This window comes from Aulonocara sp. 'chitande type north' Nkhata Bay, linkage group LG3 (assembly GCF_057382095.1).
Source record: "Aulonocara sp. 'chitande type north' Nkhata Bay isolate Kocher_YH1m ecotype deep benthic linkage group LG3, A_spYH_male_GT1.1, whole genome shotgun sequence".
NCBI lineage: Eukaryota > Metazoa > Chordata > Actinopteri > Cichliformes > Cichlidae > Aulonocara > Aulonocara sp. 'chitande type north' Nkhata Bay.
In genome coordinates this window covers 61,429,257-61,449,362 of record NC_141346.1, presented here as the reverse complement: position 1 = coordinate 61,449,362, position 20,106 = coordinate 61,429,257, and the positions used below count along the sequence as shown (strand labels likewise).

General features: G+C 43.8%; 2 protein-coding genes and 1 long non-coding RNA gene across 7 annotated transcripts in view; 2 read left to right on the top strand and 1 right to left on the bottom strand.

Annotated features, from left to right (window-relative positions):
- The window catches only part of LOC147336449 (uncharacterized), a 137,123-nt gene extending 124,975 nt beyond the window's left edge, over positions 1 to 12,148 (top strand). The window contains exons 1-2 of one of the 2 annotated variants that reach the window (XM_086287026.1): positions 9,081 to 9,307; positions 9,386 to 12,148. In XM_086287026.1, the coding sequence (XP_086143152.1) occupies positions 9,660 to 12,074 (2,415 nt within the window). In that variant the 5' untranslated portion in view covers positions 9,081 to 9,307; positions 9,386 to 9,659 and the 3' untranslated portion in view covers positions 12,075 to 12,148. Of the gene's footprint in view, positions 1 to 9,080; positions 9,308 to 9,385 lie in introns of those variants that run through there. The other variant, XM_086287025.1, reaches the window with a different exon arrangement.
- Positions 1 to 20,106, bottom strand: part of LOC147336447 (protein NLRC3-like) — a 154,882-nt gene that overhangs the window by 44,869 nt on the left and 89,907 nt on the right. The gene's annotated exons all lie outside the window — the stretch shown is intronic.
- LOC147336450 (uncharacterized) lies at positions 4,820 to 8,347 on the top strand. Of its 3 annotated transcripts, none has more exons than XR_015128529.1 (4): positions 4,820 to 5,194; positions 5,290 to 5,358; positions 5,511 to 7,623; positions 7,725 to 8,347. It is a non-coding gene; the product is annotated as an uncharacterized LOC147336450 (long non-coding RNA). The 3 variants fall into 3 exon arrangements; XR_015128530.1 differs by having other exon boundaries at positions 5,290 to 6,109; positions 6,333 to 7,623; XR_015128528.1 differs by having other exon boundaries at positions 5,290 to 7,623.

The following is a 20,106-nucleotide window of genomic DNA, read 5'->3' as shown; positions in this document are numbered from 1 at the left end:
GTGTCACAGAGCCGAGTTCAGCCTCCAAATCCTCCATTACTGTAGTCCTACAAAGGTCAAACATGGCTGCAGAGAGCAGCTTTATGTCAGTAACAACGTCCAGGACCGAGCTGACTGCTTACAGAGTTCATACTCTAACTGCTAGCTGCTCTGCTAGCTAAGCTAACTCAGTAACAGTGACTCTGACAGCAGTTACTGTGGAACAGCGGCCGAGCTCAGGACACATTCAGTGTGTTTAGTCTGAGTCCTGGACTCTGATTCAATGGATTCAATCCAGCTCAGAGTTTCATGTGTTCATCAGAATAAAATACATGCACTAATATAACAGAAGTGATGCTCTGAATGCAGGACTGTAATGGAGGATAAATAAGGTTTTTACAGCCTGAAAGAAACATTCAGTTCATATATTTGTAGACAGTGAAGCAGTTTTTAATACTGCAGCTGTTTCCTTCACCTGTGTGTGTGTGAGCCACACCTTCATGTGCTGCTTTAGAAATATGTGGTCTGACTGCTCAGACTGAGTCTAGGAGGAAAGTTCACACGCTGGAGCAAGTTTTGTTCCTAACTTTGTCAGAGTTCGGCTCCAAAGACAAAGAAGACGGAGCTCACAGTCTGTAGATGGTCCTCAGTGTGTGTGTGAAGCACACAGGAGTGTGTTTATGTCAGCAAATCAGTGTGTGTGAAGAGTCTGAGGGAGTGTGTGAATGAGACTAAACACTGAAACCAACAGTCCAAGAAAAGCGTCTGGACTTCTTTAAGTTTAACTTAAAGAAGTCCAGACGCTTTTCTTTTTGTCTCCATAATGTCTCCATAATGCTGCAATGTTATCTGCCCCAGAAACACTGTGCAGAAGCTCTGATGGTGACACAGAAAAGTCACAGTGGAGATACTTCTGTCCACCTTTGATTAGACTCATTATAAAAAGGAAAAAACGTTTGAACACAGACATGTTTCCAGTTCACTGACTTACATTTATTCCATGGACACTCACTCTAACCTGAACCACAGCTGCGACCATATTTGTAATAACTACAACCCAAACATCAGATGTTAATCGAAATTTTTTGCTCTCTCTCCTCCTTAAATGTGTTTTTAATGTTAGTTATAATTCAGAATTGGCGACTGGAATACGTATGACACATACGAACATCAGGAAATAAAAACTCGATAAATATAACCTCAGTAAATGAAGTCAGTGTACAGCGTGGAATTATTTTATGTCATAAGAAGAAACATATTCATGTTAACACTCACCTGCCTCAGCTCCACCTTCCTCCTCCTGCTGCTCTGAACGGAGGCTCAATACTTTCACTTTCACTGCACCTCCCTAAACACAGAGGATGCTGGGACTTGTAGTTGTTTCCTTCCGGTGTGGTCTTCCTCTTTGTTTGTTTGTGTTTGTGTTCAAGTTATTTCGATCATGTAAACATCAACAAAACACGTGAAGCCACACAGAGTTTGTATGTCGAGGTGGGTAGGAGGGTTTGAGGGTTTGGGGAGGGGTCAGAGGGAAGAGGTCTCTCAGTCTGGACAATCCACATTGATGGCATTGCATCTTTCAGCGTGTTTGTGGGTCAATTTGAATGCTCCAGGTGTGAGAGCAGCCACTCAGCCTCTACTGCAGATGTGTGTCACAAGTTCATCTAGTAGTAGGCTATGGCACTTGGCCACAGGTGGCAGCAGTGGACTGGTATTAAAACCCGATTCTTTGATCCCCATGATAGAACAGAGAAAACCCGACTCATAGTGGTCAAAACATTTATAATTCTTTATTCAATCATCTTCCGGAAGAGATCAGATGGGCCCAATGGCAGTTGTAGGATCTCTAACATTAGAAGCTAAAAATGTGTCTCATATAGGTGTTATTTTGGTACTTTACACGTCACACAGTTTCAACAACTCCTTATATGGTACAAGTTCCTCTTTTCTGTCTGGCTTCCTGTATTTATTAATATGCTTGTATATTTCTACACTAACTTCCTGTTTTTCAGTCTGGCTGAGCACTTAGTTTGTGAGTCAAAAGTGGCCTTGCTTTACAAACCTTCATTATTAAAGTACATAAAACAATATAATTAGAAAATAAGCACTAAGAATATATTAATTACATGACAGTTCTCCCCTTTTCGTGTTTCCTAAGAAACACGACATAATTCCTAATTTATCCCATTAAGTTTACCTGCATGTTAAAAGGCTAAAATATAACAAAAGAGATTATGCTAAACAAAATGAAACCTTTCAATTGCCCAACCCTATCTGTCCCCTCAACGGGTTTTATGTTTTCAATGTTTCATTATTATTTTGTCATAATTACTTCTATCCACAACAAATAAATCAAGCTCTAAGACAGCACCTGTGAAATGTGAAATGTCCTAAATCTACTTCCTACACCCCCTTTTTTACCCAGAATCCCAATTTAAACCCACTTCTGACTTCCCTCAGTGCTCACTGTAAACTGCAGATACAATCAGTTATATATATATATTTATAAAAAAAAACCAGCACGCCCCTGCGGGCGGTTTATCCTTCAAGCTCGGGTCCTCTACCAGAGGCCTGGGAGCTTGAGGGTCCTGCGCACATATATATATATATATATATATATATATATATATATATATATATATATATATATATACATATATATATAAATATATATATATATATATATATGAAAAATCACCTTTGTGAATGGTATACCGGAGTCTCTGAGTGACGATGTCCTTTTACCTCCGGATAAGAACGATGTGATGAATACTGCGTCTGACAGCATAGAAGTTCAAAATGTGTTCACACAATACGTTCATCATAGGAACTTGAGCTGCATGTATTTAGTTCAGAATTTGTTTATGCAACAATTTCGTTGAACACTAATTATTTAACTCTGTTTAACAACCCCAGAGATAAATATCAAATTTCAGTTTTAGGTAGACAGATGTTTCCAGGTAATACAAAATACTTCTTAGAAGCTTTTAATGATGCCACATCCACCCCATACGGGTATCTTCTAATCGATTATAAATCTAAGACGCCTGACTATTTAAGACTCAGAACCAATTTGTTGTCAGATCGTCAAGTTGTTTATATCCCCAAAAAACGGCTAAAGCGGTAAAAAGGATGTCGTATTCACGGATGCAGAGAAACATTGCACTGTTGGAGTTGTTGTATAAATCCCCACCCAGCGTACGGAGGAATATTATTTGTAATGCAAGCATGGATTTTATTAATGCTCTGTGTGAGATATCGCTCAATGTTTTGAAAGGTGTTATCCCGCTGACTGATCAACAGTACTGTTAGGGAAAATATTCTAAAACACTTCGTCAGTAAAGACTGACTGATCAAAATGACTGATCAACAGTACAGACAGCTAAAAAAGAAGTGCAGTGGGAGGGGTCTTAGAAGGTTTGGGTGTATACACATACAAGCCGTTGCCATCCTGCTTAGTAGATGTTGGCTTGGTTATGTTGGATATCACATCAGACACTATGCCTGATGCTGCTGTTTTTAGGTGGGGTTTGACTGTGCTGACTCCTTTTTTAAACAATGGTACAGCAATTCTAAACAGGCTGCTGAACAAACCTCCCAGACCTGCACCACATTGCGTGCTGGTCCCAATATAACCATTCAATTCGCCACCAGCCTGAAAAACGGTATGTGTTGATTTTGGTCGTCTATCAAATCAATTTCTATGTCATCGATTAAGGATTTCGAGACCTGTGTGCAGTGTGGGCTGTCAAATTGAAGAATGGCTCCCCGACGGTCATCGTCTGTTATATTTATTGCTCTTAATAGCCGCGCATGGGCGTCACCCACAAGCTGGTAATCAACAATATCTGCATAAATAAAAATGTTCTATTTTCCGCCGTATACGTCTGCAGGATGTGATGCGTATGTGTTTTTATAAAGAAGTACAAACGGGTCTTCTGATTTGAATCCTAAGATTCCTGCCAGTCTCCCTCTAAATGTGAGAACTGTGCCCCTATAGGGCCCATAACACTAACATAGTTACTAACTTCACTGTATTGTGTTTTAATGTCGGTGTTATGTTTTAATGTTTTATTATCTGCGCCACAGATGCATAATGCCCCACAGACAGCTCAATCACGGTTATGGACAATGCTCCATTTGTGACTGGATCATAAATTTCCACTCGCGAATCTGATTGTGGAAAAGACAACCATAGTCTTGGGTATTGAAATTCTATAACACCGACCTCATACGGTTCATTTAAAACAATAGGTGTTATAACCTCAGGATAAAAATGCTCGGAAACTCAAGTGCCAAGTGCCTCTTTTTTTCTGCCAAGTATTTTCTCTATTTTAAACCTTTTGTTTTTGTCAATAGTCACCTGCTGTATCTCAGGTTCGTAAATTACACCTTTCACTGCAGCTCCTGTGAGATCCTCTAGTTTGTATACGGGAGGGTCTCTTCCTAAACGCTCCTTTATGGTAAAGTACTCGTCTGTGTAGGTCTGATGGTAACCCTTTCAGAATATGCCTCGTAGTTTAGATATTCTCTCTGTATCGCCCACATTAAATTTAAAAGTCACCGGTTTTTGGGGTTTCATTTTGTACAGGGTGTTAAAGACTGCTTTCTCATTATCTTTGCACACCTCGGTGGGGTCATTTTGATAGAGCTGTGATAAGACAGGTTATAGGACTGTACAAGATCTTGGATCACATTAACATATCTTGGCGAGTTAACTGATGTTAAGTATTTCCACATTTTCCCCTTTAAGGTGCGGTTAAAACGCTCTACCACACATGATTTCATTTCACTAAAGGTTGAAAAATGTGTGATGTTAAGGGAGCTGCAGTGAGGTCAGAGGTCAGAATCTGAAACAGCTCAGGTTTATATTTTAGAGGTTATAAAAAATCAAAATGTATTATTTAAAGAAACCTTTAAATAATAGTCATAATTATGATTATTATAAGAAATATCAAACATTTAAGTGGATTTTCTGTTACACATATTGTGTTAGCCCTGCAATAAACTGGCAGCCTGTCTTTGTCCTGTATCAGCTGGGATAGGCTTCATCCTCCTGCAACCCTGAATTGGATACATTGTATTCCAATTATGTAATCTGATCATTTACAAACTCAAGGTATCTAATCAAAATGTAAGTGATGCCGCCCTTGACAGACAGGGAGATTTTATTCCTCAAAGACCATCATCCAGTCGAAGTACTAGTTGCCACGTGGTCAGTGTTCTCACAACCATTGATTTTAGCTCACAACTTGTTTTCACCAAAGAATTTCAGTAAGTAAATATTCTTCAATCTCTTTTTCCCCCCAGTGTCTGCAGATCAGCATCAGTGTCCACGTGAAGAACCTAGTTATGTTGCCAGTGTCAACCCAACAAAAGGTACTTTACCTTCTTGTATATATTGTGATTCCTTTACTTTTATATTTGTTGTTATAGTTGAGTTAGGCAGGGCTTTTGTGCAGTCCTAAGAAACATACGGCCTAGAGTGTTTTTCACTTTGTGGAAGAGTTTCTTTATTTTTTTTCTGTTAGTGTGTGGAACTGAGGTGCTTCGTCAGGAGCTCCTTCAGTTGTTGGAGGATGGAGAAGAGGACGCAGCCATGACTTGTGAGACGTTGTCTGAGTCAGCTGCTACTCACTGGGCGATCAGAAACATGGTGTCCTTGCTAAAGTGGAAAGAGGCCAGGCCTTGTCTTATAGACAATATGTTAGCTACTCTGGATCCACAGTCACACCGTGTGTGTCAGTGTGGCAAACAAGTAGTTGTGAGGTGTCTGGACTGCCTGCCTCTTCCATTCCTTTGTGCTGACTGTGATATTGCAGTTCACACACGCTTTGTCCTGCACAGCAGAGAGGCAGTAACAGGAGGGTTTTTGCAGCCTTCATCAGAGTTTCACAATCCAATATGTACGGTTTTTAAGTCTTATGCATTTATTGCTATGTACTATGAGTGTGTGCTGTTATTGTATATTTATTGTGTATCATTTAATTTCCAATTCTTTTTATATATATTGTGTGTTTTTAATGTTAGTTCGGCTGTTGCCTGTGCAAAGACCAGACTGTGTGTGACTGCCCAGCAGGTAACGTTGAGGTTTCACCCGGTGCAATTGTGGCTCTTGTAACCATAAATGGTAAGTTGCTCTTTTGTCACACAGTACATACACAATAGATGTGTTTGCAGGTTTTATTGCAAATTGTACATTGCTACATTGTTTTGAATTACCCTCGGCCCGCAGTATATGTGGGCACCTGTCAAAGGTCATTTGGATTTACCAGACCGCTTTGAAAACAACATGGGAAAAAATGAATGTCTTTGTTGAGCCATGACTGGATTTCTCCTTATCCTTCCTAAAGGCCGTTATAACCTTGCACTGCCAGTGGTGAGCTGCACCAGCTGTGGCCTAATGTGGTCCCCCTCAGTTAAGGACTTCCAGGGTGGTGGATATTGGCCTGGCACCTTAAATTTCTGCACCCTGTTTTCAATGGATGTCTTTCAGTCTTTCTATGACATTAAGAAGCTGCAGCAGGGATGTCACTTAAGGCCTTTGTCAAAGTGCTGGATGAACGAACAGCCCATTTTGGAAGGGTGAGTTTCTAAATTTGTCAAGTTTAAGGAAATTGTGCAAATCAATGTTTATGATGACTGTCCGTGAATATTCTGTTGTTTGTCCTCTACTTAAAAGACTGGCCGAATATCAGCTGATGCCTTCAGCAAAAGTTTCTTGGAGTGGAGTGCTGTAAAGTGTGAGGTGGACAGGATGTGCAAGGAGCCATGCTTTAGCTGCCCTGCCTGCACTCCAGACATGCTCGCCGTCTCAGTTGATGGAAACTGCAAGCTTTATCGCTTTCAATCAAATGCAAGGTACGTTATGCATTGTGGACATAAATCAAATATGGATTTGTACAAAAATTGTATTTTGATGTTTCTTTTCAAACAACTGTCACCGTGTTCGTTCAGCACTTCAGAGCAGGGGAACTTTGAAGGTGTCTTCATTGAGAAAGATGAGGAAGTTGCTGAGTTTGTGAAATACATCCAGAGACACACAAATGATGTAAGATACACATATATATCAGTGCTGTCAGCGTTAATCTTGTTAAAATGACGTTAACGCCATAACCATATACTCATACGTGTGTGTGTGTGGATACATATTTGGATGGGTGGATATTTATTTTGTTTTTCTCTTGGTGTTGTCGTAATACTATTTACTTGACTTTATCTTAATGTGTACTTCATTTTGAGTAGCTCACACTTGGATGTGCGAGGTATACTGCAGCTTGTAGTCTTGGATACGTTTAAGACATTTTGTTATAAGGTTGAATGAATTCAGCAGTCATGTATTGTGACCTCCTTTCTATAGATCAAATGGGGAGGTGCGTTTCAGGATGGGGCCGGTTCTACAGTTGGAGAAGAGGTGGAGCAAGTAAACAGTTTCCTGTCTAGGGCGGCCATCACAACGAAGTACATGTCTAAAGCAGGTGTGTGTCTGTGTGTGAGATTCCACTCAGTCTCCTGCTCATTCATTCTTATTTGTATACTAACTGAAATGCAGGGCGAACAGACATGCTGAGCCTCCTGGCTTTGGGCTGGAACAAAAGGAAAGTGGAACAACTGGGCCGCACTTTGAGCCAGAGATATCTAAAGGTCATTTTTTCAACACCCATTTTAATGTGTGTGGTAATGGGGCAAAAACACCAGTACTCTAAAAATGTCCATATGAATGACATTTATTAATGTATTCTTAGATCATAAGGATCCTTAGAGAACAAGTGGAGAGCCTGAATGCGAGCAGAAATGAGCTGGGTGTGGATGACGACACACTGCAGCAATGGGCTGAAGGTGAGTCTCAATATAATGCACTCGTGTATAACAACAGGACCCACCATGGCCTCATTAAAGAACTTAGAGTTAAGATCTTTCTGACAGTGTCAACAAACAATGAAAAATAAGCTTGTAAAAGCAGAATTGATGGCAGAGTTGTTGCGTTTGATCAAATTGGATTGGACCTGGGTTGAAGTGATGTCGTACTAGTTGGTTTTATAAAGCTGAACACCAACATACTTGTTATCTCATGATAATGCAGCACATGAAGGCTCCAGATGTCTTATAATGAATATCATCAAGTCAGTGATTACAGAGTCCACTGTAGTTTGGTGACTGTTACTCATCCTGTGTTCTGATTAATATTCCTCTCACTTAGAAACGGATCAAACTGATGGCAGCCTTGGAGCGTTGCAGGCACGAGTAGAGCAGCTTGTCGTCATCATCAGAGTGCGAACACAAAGTCTTTACAGACAAAATGGTGTCACAGTTTCTTTGAAACGGACCGTTTGATGCTCAGTTTGTACAGCTTGTACAGCTACTTTGTAAACAGAAAAAAATCAGATCCAGGTTTGTTTAAGCTGGATGTGATTTGTTCTAGCAAACGAATTGATGAGTGTAGATTAAAATGTAAATATATGCATTATGTGAAGGTGTTCCTTTTTATGATTATTTACAGATAGCAACAAGAGGCGACACAGAATTCACAAGGTCATCTTAGATGAGAAGAAACGCTTGGCGGCTGCTGTTGACGACTACAACAAGGAAACAAGCAACAAAGCAAATCGTATCCAGTGATGCCCTCATGCAGAGCGACGTTTGGCCCTGGCAGAGCACAAGTGAACGTAAGCTCTTGATTTCTAAATATCCTTTTTAAACAAACTCCCAGTATCTGAGCAGCAGTTGAATGTTTTGTTCTTGAATCATAATATGCTGCTATGTTTTCCCATCTGATGTTGTTAAACTGCAGCTGCTGCTGACCTCCGGACAAAGAGAAAGGTCTTTGAGAAGGTGATGGCTGTGAGGCGCCTGAGAGAGGAGGAGATGATCCTTTGCAGGGAGATGCAGCATCACTGGACAGTGTTGCGAATGCGATCTGTGGTGTTGGGGACAATCTCCTCAGACTGTAAGCACATCTTTTATTTATTTATACATTTGGTGATGAATTGATTGAAAATAATAGCAGATGCTAAAGTCTTACTGGATCTTTTACTGTCATGGCCTGGGTCTAGGGACCCAGGGCTCAGGCATTTTCAGTGTATGTTTATGTTTATGTTTTCCGTGTGTTGTATTGGTTTGCTCTCCATCTCTCCATGTGTCTCTGTGTGAGCTTCCGGAGGTGTGGGTTCGCTGAGGAGACTGCGAACCCGGAAGTGGTCTACTCGAGAGACGGCCGCACCTGCCGCTCGTCGTCCTCTGCCAGCTGCAGCAGATTACGCTCGTCTAGGAACGGCATTTAGGACTGCAGCTGAGCTGAGGCCGACGCTGGATCCTTGAGTCAGAACTCGTCAGTACTGCCGTGAGCTTTTACGTAACCTCCGCGGAAACAGATCCCCTGCTAACCCTCTGCCTTTTGTGTTACCAGGAATCGGGAGCGGAGTACGCCTCTAAAGTCACGGTGTGGGAATTGGAGTTTTTTGGAGTCGCCACCTTTCACTTCTCACGGACATCTGCACTGTGTGGGATTCAGGGAGAATCACCACGGGACCACAGTGCTGGGATTTTGTATATAGTTGTGTGTTTTTCACCTCCTGTAAATAAATCCACTGTCCTTCACTTAGAGTCTCGCGTTTGGGCCCTGCTTTCACTGTCACTCCACGGTCTGCCATCGCAGCCCGTGACAGAAGGATCCAGCCACTATGGACCCAGCGGACTCACCGCGGAAGCGCAGCTCCCGTTTTGACGGGACCCGACTAGTGCTTGGAGGGCCTCCGTGCTGCCGTTCCTCGCTGGCAGCCTACCCTTCGGCCCACTCGTCTGCTTCCTCTCCGCGGACGCCTCGGTCTCGCAGAGAACGCCCTAGCCGGTCCCGGGAGGATTACTATGAGCCTGACAGCAATCAGCTTACGCCCGCTCGGGCATTTTATAAGATGCTAGGGATTATTCTCGTGCCACCCGACACACCCAGCGCTCCCACATCACTGCAGGAGCAGCCACATCAAAATCCGCCCTCGTCACATTCCGCCAGCTTCATGAACACTACAGCTCGTGTTTCTCCGGTTTGGGAAAATAGAAGTTTTCGTTTTAAGAGCGATTATTCTCCCATAGGTTCAGAAGACTGTGCGCCTGACGTTCTTTCAAATCCAGGAATCAAGACTGTTTCGTCTGGAACTCTTTATTCTGGGGCTATGTTTGTTCAGTCAGCTGATCAGCAGCCACCTTCAGTTCGGTTAGCTGATCAGCAGCCATCTTCAGTTCGGTTAGCCGATCAGCGGCCACCTTCAGCTCGGTTTACAGCGCCACGTCTGGACCCAGCGGTCTCTGAGGAGAGGCTCAGGGGGGAGGTTATGGACAAGGTTTACCGCATGTGTGAGTTGTGGTGGGAGAAGCCCACGGAGGGGTTGCGTCGCGCCGTGGAGAGGCGGCTGCAGGGGATGCTGTTTGAATTCCCCTGGTTGGTGGACTCCCTTAATTCAGTTGTCCTGGACTTCCTGCTTTCCACCCTCCACCTCCACTCTCCTCCTCAGGCTGCTCACCGGCCCGGACAGCTGGTGGATTCACAGCCTGAGACGCCGGCCCCGACGTCTACATGGAAACGACGTTCGCGCCGCCAGCGTTCCTCACCGCAGCCGCCCTCCCGGACATCTCAAGAACCGGCTGTGGTGAGTAATAAGGACACTTTTTCATTTCTCACCCCATCTGCTTTTTTGTTTTCAGTAGATGGTGACGCCGCTGACGCTGCTGCAAGCCGGCCTACAGTACGACTAGCGTCGCCTCATTCAGCAGTCTCCATGCCGCTGGCGGCTTCACCATCTGTGGATGTAGCGCCGTCGTCATCTCATCCGCATGTAGTCACCCCTCTGCCATCTTCTTCACCGGCTCTGCCTTCACCTTCCCCGCCTGCGTACACCGCATCACCATCTTCGCCTCCGGATCATCCATCTGTGACTGGAGCGCAGCCGGAGGTGCCCGCACGGCCAGCTGAGGAGCTCAGCATGCCCGAGCAGGAGCTCAGCGAGCGGGAGGAGCCCGCGTCGCCAGCTGTGGAGCTCAGCGAGCCGGAGGAGCTCAGCGAGCAGGAGCAGCTCAGCGAACCACCAGCAGAGGAGCTCGGCGAGCGGAAGGAACAACCGGCGCTGCCAGCCGAGCTCAGCGAGCCGGAGGAGCTCAGCATGCCCGAGCAGGAGCAGCTCAGCATGCCCGAGCAGGAGCAGCTCAGCGAGCAGGAGCAGCTCAGCATGCCCGAGCAGGAGCTCAGCGAGCCGGAGGAGCTCAGCGAACCACCAGCAGAGGAGCTCGGCGAGCGGAAGGAACAACCGGCGCTGCCAGCCGAGGAGGGGCTCTCGCTGCCAGCCGAGGAGGGGCCCGCTCAGCCGGAGGTCAGCGAACCGGAGGGACCTCCACGTCTAGCGCGGCCTCCACGCCATCCACGTCCAGTGCGTCCACGTCAGCGACCGGCGCGTCATAGACCATGTGCCACGCCTCGCTGTTGCTCACTGGAGCAGCGACGTTGCCATCGGACCCGTGGCAGGCCACCAGAACCGTTCCGCCGCCACCGGACCTGTGGCAGGCCGCCGGAGGAGCAGCGCCGCCGCCACCGGACCCGTGGCAGGCCACCAGAACCGTTCCGCCACCACCGGACCCGTGGCAGGCCGCCGGAGGAGCAGCGTTTCCATCAAGGGGTTAGAGGTAGGCCACCTGAACTGTTTTGCCGCCACTGTCTAACCCGCGGCGGGTCCCGCTTGTTTTGCCATCCTGCGGGTCGGCCGCCGGAACTGTGTTTGCTGCCGCTGGACCGGGGGATTGGACTGTTGAACTGTGTTTTTCTGTTGTTGCTTTGTAGTGGCTGTTTAGCGGAGTGGTTTTGGGGCCCTCCGTCCTGGACCTCCCGCCGCCCGCCCTGGGTTGGTTGTACTGTTGTTTTTGGTTTGTGTTTTTGGGTCGTCGGGAGCCGACCCTTAGAGGGGGGGTACTGTCATGGCCTGGGTCTAGGGACCCAGGGCTCAGGCATTTTCAGTGTATGTTTATGTTTATGTTTTCCGTGTGTTGTATTGGTTTGCTCTCCATCTCTCCATGTGTCTCTGTGTGAGCTTCCGGAGGTGTGGGTTCGCTGAGGAGACTGCGAACCCGGAAGTGGTCTACTCGAGAGACGGCCGCACCTGCCGCTCGTCGTCCTCTGCCAGCTGCAGCAGATTACGCTCATCTAGGAACGGCATTTAGGACTGCAGCTGAGCTGAGGCCGACGCTGGATCCTTGAGTCAGAACTCGTCAGTACTGCCGTGAGCTTTTACGTAACCTCCGCGGAAACAGATCCCCTGCTAACCCTCTGCCTTTTGTGTTACCAGGAATCGGGAGCGGAGTACGCCTCTAAAGTCACGGTGTGGGAATTGGAGTTTTTTGGAGTCGCCACCTTTCACTTCTCACGGACATCTGCACTGTGTGGGATTCAGGGAGAATCACCACGGGACCACAGTGCTGGGATTTTGTATATAGTTGTGTGTTTTTCACCTCCTGTAAATAAATCCACTGTCCTTCACTTAGAGTCTCGCGTTTGGGCCCTGCTTTCACTGTCACTCCACGGTCTGCCATCGCAGCCCGTGACATTTACCTATATTTGGGTTGCTAGCTAACACTGCCTTCTCCCTTAAAAAAAGTTTAATTACATGATCCTAACTCCTTGTGTTTATGAGGTGAGGTTTGTTTGTTTGTTTGTTTTACTTATATTTAATAGTTTTGTTGTTTTTACAGCCTCCCTTGTTGGCATGTCGGAGGATGCACAGAAAGGACTCCATAGCCTGGTTTAAAAACAAAGTGAACTGAAAGCTGAAACGCTCAAAGTAAAGGACGTGTACAAGAGAATCCTCAGCCACCAACCACTCCTGGAAATGGACTCGGAGGAGGAGGAGGACGTTTCAGACGATGAGAGTGATTTGAGCACTTCTGATGAAGACTGATTGTGTCATCATTGATGTTATGTTTGCTAGAATAAAAAGTTAATCACATCTGTTTAATGTGATTTTTATAATGTCTGTTTTAGAAATTGCTTATCAACAGACATTTTACATGTTGAGAAGAAAAATGTAATTCCCTTGGTGCAGTTGTTTACCCTGAATCATTCTTTCCCATCTAATTTAATGACTCGTGTACATGTTCAGATACAATAACATAATTGAATTCATGGGATGCTTTCTGGGCTGCTCAAATTACCACAAAATGTAAAAGCACCAGGCAGCACACTCACAAGGACATGTTTTGTTCAGTGTTTTGTTGAAGAAATCAACAAGTACAACTGAGATGTTTGCTGTAGTGGTGTGTTTGTTAAGAAGCATGCCAGCACACTGGTGAACTGACAGTCCCAGAATGCACCCGAGCCAGTGACTCGCCCCAGAACAAATGACATTAATTATCTAGAAAGACAACCGTGATCAAAGACTAAGTAAAAGAGTAGGAAACAAAAGATAAGGAAAGGTACTGTGGGGTAGGAAAGAAAGGCCAGAGCTGTGCAAAATGACCTCCAGCAGGCCACAAATATGCACGTCTGCTCAAACGGTCAGATACTGACTCCATGAGGGTGGTATGAGGGCTCGACGTCCACAGGTGGGGGTTGTGCTTACAGCCCAACACCGTGCAGGATGTTTGGCATTTGCCAGAGAACACCAAGCTTGGCAACTTTGCCACTGGCGCCCTGTGCTCTTCACAGATGAAAGCAAGTTCACACTAAGTACTTGTGACAGAGTCTGGAGACATATTGGAGAACCTTCTGCTGCCTGAAACATCCACCAGCATGATGGTTGGGCAGTGGGTGACTAATGGTGTGGGTGGCATTTCTTTGGGGGACCGCACAGCCCCCCGTGTGCTCGGCAGAGGTAGCCTGACTGCCATTAGGTGCTGAAATTAGATCCTCAGACCCCTTGTGAGACTAAATGCTGGTGCGGGTGGCCCCGGGTTCCTCCTAATGCAAGACAGCGCTAGACCTCATGTGGCTGGAGTGTGTCAGCAGTTCCTGCAAGACGAAGGCATTGATGCTGTGGACTGGCCCGCCCATTCCCCAGATCTGAATCCATTTGAGGACATCTGGGACATCACGTCTCACTCCATCCACCAACTGCACCACAGACTGTCCAGGAGTTGGCAGATGCTTTAGTCCTGGAGTCTGGGAGGAGATCCATCAGGAGACCATCTGCCACTTCATCAGGAGCATGCCCAGGTGTTGTAGTGAGGTCATACAGGCATGTGGAGGCCACACAGACTACAGAGCCTCATTTTGACGTGTTTGAAGGACATTACATCAAACCAGATGAATGATTCTGTATTGCACTGATCAAGGAACCAACCCAATAGGAGCTAAAGGCATCCTCTTCACATTACTTAACATAGTGAGTTTATACTATGTTTAATGTGCATTTTCTTCATCAGTCTAGAACATAACATGTTAGCGCTCCCTGGTTCTTTTTGGAGACAGATCCTGAGACAGCAGGCAGCTTTGGAGAACTCATGCCAGCTGTGGTCATTAAGGAAAACTTTGATTTAATATTGATTTCATGACAACTATCCTCAGGCACATATTCCTGGATATATACAATGACACGAGTAGACACTAACCCCCAGCAGTCTGGTGCTATGACAGCATAACTAAGGGCTGACCTGAACCAGCCCCAACTATAAGCTCTATAAAGAAGTGAAGTCTTATGCCAACTCTTAAAAGTCTTGACCATGTCCACCTCCAAAACTCATAATGGACTTTGGAGGTGGACAGCTATCAAGCTCCTCACAGAGGAGCAGCTTGACAGCTAACAGCTCCCAATTTACTTTAGTCCAAATACATGAATTCAAATTGAGGTGATAACTATTTATCAACAGTATGAATGTCTGTTCCCGTCCAACAAAGTTGTTACTACATACCATGTTGAGCAGGGCTTCCACTTGACTTTAACTTCTTCTTTTTCCTGAAAAACATGATATAAACAAACAATTAATTCAGAAAGACATGCAGGTTGCATACAAAAAGGAGCCTACAAACATTTGTGTACTGTTGAATGGCTCAATATATTATACAGTTAGTTTACAAAAACATAAGAACCACTACAATGCTTGTACTGCCAGCATCGAGTGCATGTCAGCAAAGCAACACTGCTTACATTGTGGCTCACAAGCTCCACTCCTTTTCATCAAAACCAAAATTTTATCTACATTCTGTTTTTTACACTTTAAATCCCAGTTAGGTTAAATATTACCAGTAGCTTTTCAGATAAAACAGTAATAAAGTCCTAATGGTTTCATAAATCTTCATATTTTTTTTCATATAAGCATCGGGGACAAGGCTGTCTTGCAACTGTTGAGGTCACTAGTGTGCGCCCTATTTCTTCCAGGATCACTCTTCATTTGTAGGTTTTAGTGGACTCCTACTACTGTGAAGTGGTTTTCATGGGACAGGGGCTTGTATTCCAAGATCTGGGAGATTGTAGAAATGAGCAGTGATGCCCTTCTTGCCATCTTTCCAGAAATATCAGTGATCTGGAAGCTGTTAGGCTGACTTACAGCAGCAGCACTTTCTGCACCTGCAGAAACTCCAGGACACATTTACTAACAGTGTTTGTTGCTGTGTGTGCTGCAGCTGCAGCTTTGAATTTCTTTTGAGAGCTAATATTTTGGCTATGGTGTCTTGTTATGAAATGTACAAGAGTAAGAGTGTTAGCATGTGTGTCAAAGCTACGTTTGACTGGGAAACTCAAAGCTCAATAACCTGTATCAACAACAATTCACTGCAGCCTGTGTAATATTTGATGCATCATAATTTATTCCAGTCTATCTTGCAAATACATGTTTGCGTTGCAATGTCATGCACAACACACACAACTATTAGAGCCTTAAGATCAAACCTGCGTCATTCTTTTGGTCCACTGCAGTGTAGCAGTCAAACAAGGAGAAGTGAAGTGGCCCCAAATGGCCAGGATAGAGATCAGAGGGTTAATGCGTAAAATGCATAAAAATATTATTGATTACAGGATAATACATTAATGTTAATATCAACAATAAGCTTTTTACTCTGAAGTTACAAGTATAAACAATGCTGTTGCATTTACACTTACATTTTTTACTATAAGTATGGAAACAAGTGAACAGCATTTTATAATAAGTTTAACTGGAATTCTGTACACTGAAAAACAAACAACAGATAAAAAACACAAACAAACAGCCAGTGCCTTCATCTGTCCATTAAATGTCAAACATCGCTTTGACCTGTAGTCTCTGCTCGTCAGCACATGCTTTTAAAAAGAGCTCCATGTCCTCTGCAAACTGAAAAACAAAGAGGAAGAAGTCCCTCTACACAAAAACACTGTGGATGACAGGCCAGGCAAACATCTATTGACCTGTTTGAATGCCTCCTCATCATGTGAGCCTTGAAGTTTTTTGTAAGAAGACTAAGACCACAGTGAGGACGTTTCATTTTCATGGACTTTCCACAAGCCCCAGTTTCATTTAGCACAGAGGGTGGAGCACATGAATGTTCTACCCAAGATTCAGGAAATGGTTTAGATGCTGGAGACGAGACATGGAGAGGGAGACGAGGCTCCACGGAGAGTTCAGTGGGGAGCAGTCCTGAATGCTGACATGACAATAATTGCCTTGCCATATCCCCACGCTGTATGACTGTCATGTTACAGAAGGGCAGTGAAAGTGCACCGGCACATCATTTTGTCTGTAAGAGAGAAAAAAAGAAAAAACATGTAATTTAAATGTAGTTGTATAGAATGCAATCAGTTTATCTAACAATCAGATTGTACATATTAACAAAAATATCCAAGCCGTCCTCAATAATGAAAGCAAAATGGTGTGGATCACAAGAGCTGTCAGGAAATGTGGTGAACAGGAAAAATATTTAATGAAAACACTTTTTTCTCTCGCTGATGAATGAACTGAACTGTACAATGTGAAAAATAACTTTTAAGTCAACAAAGACCTGCAGAGGTGCTGAAAAGAAGTGCATATTTATGACTTTAACTATGAGGTATATTTAATACCAACATACCTTTGAAAGGCAAAGCACTTTGAATGTGTCCATTTATATGCTGCTCAATCTTTGCCCTGACAGCAGGGCTGAGAGTGGGGCACAGAGGGCAGTGAAACAGCCAACACGTGGTGCATTCCTGCAATTCTGGCCTGGAGGCAGAACTCCAATTTGATATTTGCATCTAAAACAGAGAGAAAAACAGATAAACACCATATACACATTTAAGTTCAGGTTTTAGCAGAAATAACACGTTACAGTTAGCATGTAAGAGATTTGGGAGAAAATTCTTTACAAAAACATAATTTACAAGAAACTTTTATTTGTGACATACGTATCTATTGACATATAAAAGACAATTGAACAAAGGCTAACTAACATCTGGGCAATAAAACAGAATAAATAGAGAATATTAGTATTTATACATATATAAAACTCTCTGTGACGACCTTTACAATGTTTTTGCAGGTGGAATGAGAGACATGAATAAAGTGCAATATGCAGTAAATGGAACAATGTGCATTGATGTTACAGATCGTGAAAAGTAGTGAAGTGAATTTGTTCATAACAAGCAAAAATCAAATACGTTTGAAACTGACCACTAAATGCTAACCAGAGGTGTCAAAAGTGCACATTCTTACTAAAGTTTAGATGCCTCGGGGGTCTGACCGTTGTTGTAGCGCTAACAAAGTGCCAACGTAATCAGTGTAAGCAAACTAGATGATTCCTACAATTATATAATTATTAACGGCAAATTTAGACATGAAAGACTCTGTAACAACCTTTACGATCCACTTGCAAGGTTTCCACAGTCGATGGCTGTATCCCAATTCAGGGTCTGCAGCCTTAAAGTTCGCAGCCTCAACGGTCCATGAACTCTGAACATCTGAACTCTGAAGCATGAACTCTGTGTCAAAGATTCAAGCTGCAGTTATTTATATTTCCTATCACCTTAAATCTTCACTCAAAGACACTCAAGTATCTGTGACAGTGTGTATATAGATGTATCATATATAAGAGAGAAATATTGTTATTTTAATATGTTGGCATTACTAAATGTGGCTCAGTGCTTACATATATGTGTAAAAAGCAAATGTACGAGCTGTGATAACTGTGTCTGATAGAATGAAGAGTAGACTGATAAATGAAATATTCCTTTATTGGGTGAGAAAATCAGACCATGTCATAACTGCTTTAAGTCATACAGAACAGATATCAGAGCCTTAAACAGGCTGACTTCTGCTAAATGGGTCAAACTGGGCAGAAAGTCTACAAACACATAACATCCTTATAGAATATGATGTAACATTATAGATCAATTTAGCTCAGAATATATAAAGCAAATAAACAATTACAGCAATATGATGCAACAAACACAGCAGTGCTACTGATCCAAAATACTCAAAGCTTCATAGAACTGAAACAAACATTTATTTTTAGCTCCATTCTGCTGCTGATACAGACTTTAGGTTTCTGAACATTAAACTTGTTGCTGCCTTTCATAGTGCGTAACTTGAAGGCCCTGAGTACTTTCTCCCACACTGGAAACACTGGGATGATCACATTATTTGAACATTACCTAATAAGACTGATTCAGGACAGACAGTTATGTTAAACTTTCCTAGCAGTCCTTCACAAACAGGGAACAGTCTGTCTATTCTCTCCATCTGTCAGCTGCTGCTGGCTCTTCCTCCTCCTCTTCCTCACACACTGCTGAGTTTGTCCTGGTGGATCATCAGGGCTGCAAAGCCTCACAGATGATGTGCAGCAGTGGGTCCCTCAGTCTGTCCTCACTCTGGACACTTGCAGTCGTCACACATGGAAATCAAATGTGTGATAAGCTGCAGGATTCAAACACAAGTGTAACTTATAAACACATGTTCATACTTTTATTCCACAATCAGAGAGAAAGAAACAGAGAGAGAGTGCAGGACCATAGCTGGACTCGCCATCGGGCATACCGGGCATTTGCCCGGTGGGCCGCTGGCGATTTTTTGCTTTTATGGGCCGATCGATTTTTTTTTTCTTTTGGAAGGGTATAAATAATGAAAGGTGTTGGATTGGCCAATTGGTCATGATCGACTCTGGGCTGGACCAATTACAGCCGAGGAGGTCGGATGCACCCTCCCCCTTGTTTAGCAATCTTATAGATGAACTAAAGAAAATGGAGAACAAAAAAAGGAAAGAAGGTGCAGAAAAAATTAGGGCCAAAAAGAAACAAGCCCTTCAGGCAGACGCTGCCAAATGTGTAAAAATAACTGAATTGTTTGGCGGTAGCTGTGGCATAGCTTCCACAGATTTAGCAACATCAGCAAGTGGTGGAGGCCAGCAGGTGGATAAGGGAAAGGGGAGGCAAGAGGAGGAGAGACCCGAGGCGGCCGCCGGTCATAGTGGCAGAGGAACTGAACTTCAGGTAAGAAGTTATGACCTGCTGTCTATCTGTGTCAGATATAAACCAAGTTTAGTTGTAGTTTGTTTTCGTTGTGCTGACTTTTTACAGTCGCTTAGAATAACTGGTACTAGCTAGCATGACGGAGTTTATATACTGCTGGGCGGGTGCTATGAAGTTACTGATAGTAAATTTTATTTTATGCTTAAGGTTAGTTTCTCAAACTCCTCAAAATCTTAACAAATTGTGCCAATCCTTACATGTTGCACCAGGCTGATTTATCATCAAAAGTGGAGAAGTCTGTGACAGAGGAGACAGAAGAGCAGCAGAGAGAGATGGAGCAAGAGAGAGAAATAAAAGAGCAGGAGATGGAGATGGAGAGATGACTTTATGTCATCCATGAGGGATGCATTTGACATATGTTTCACATATTATAGCCCAACAAGTTACTTATAGCAATTTAAATACGAGCAATCACTTTTTGGCAGACAATCACTTTTTGGCACAACACCGGCTATTTTTTGTGTTTCTTTTTATCGCTCTGTAGCTGAGTTCAATTGAAAGCCTGCATGCGCTAGTACCTCTTGCCACAAGTTCCCAGAATCCTTTGCGGTTTTTACCCCTGAATGACGTCACATTTTTGGTGGGCCGGTCTCTAGTCAAAATGCCCGGGCCGATTTTTTGTCCCAGTTCAGCCCTGTGCCCGACAGACAGACAGGTGACAGTCTCAGGTGTACACACTGCTACA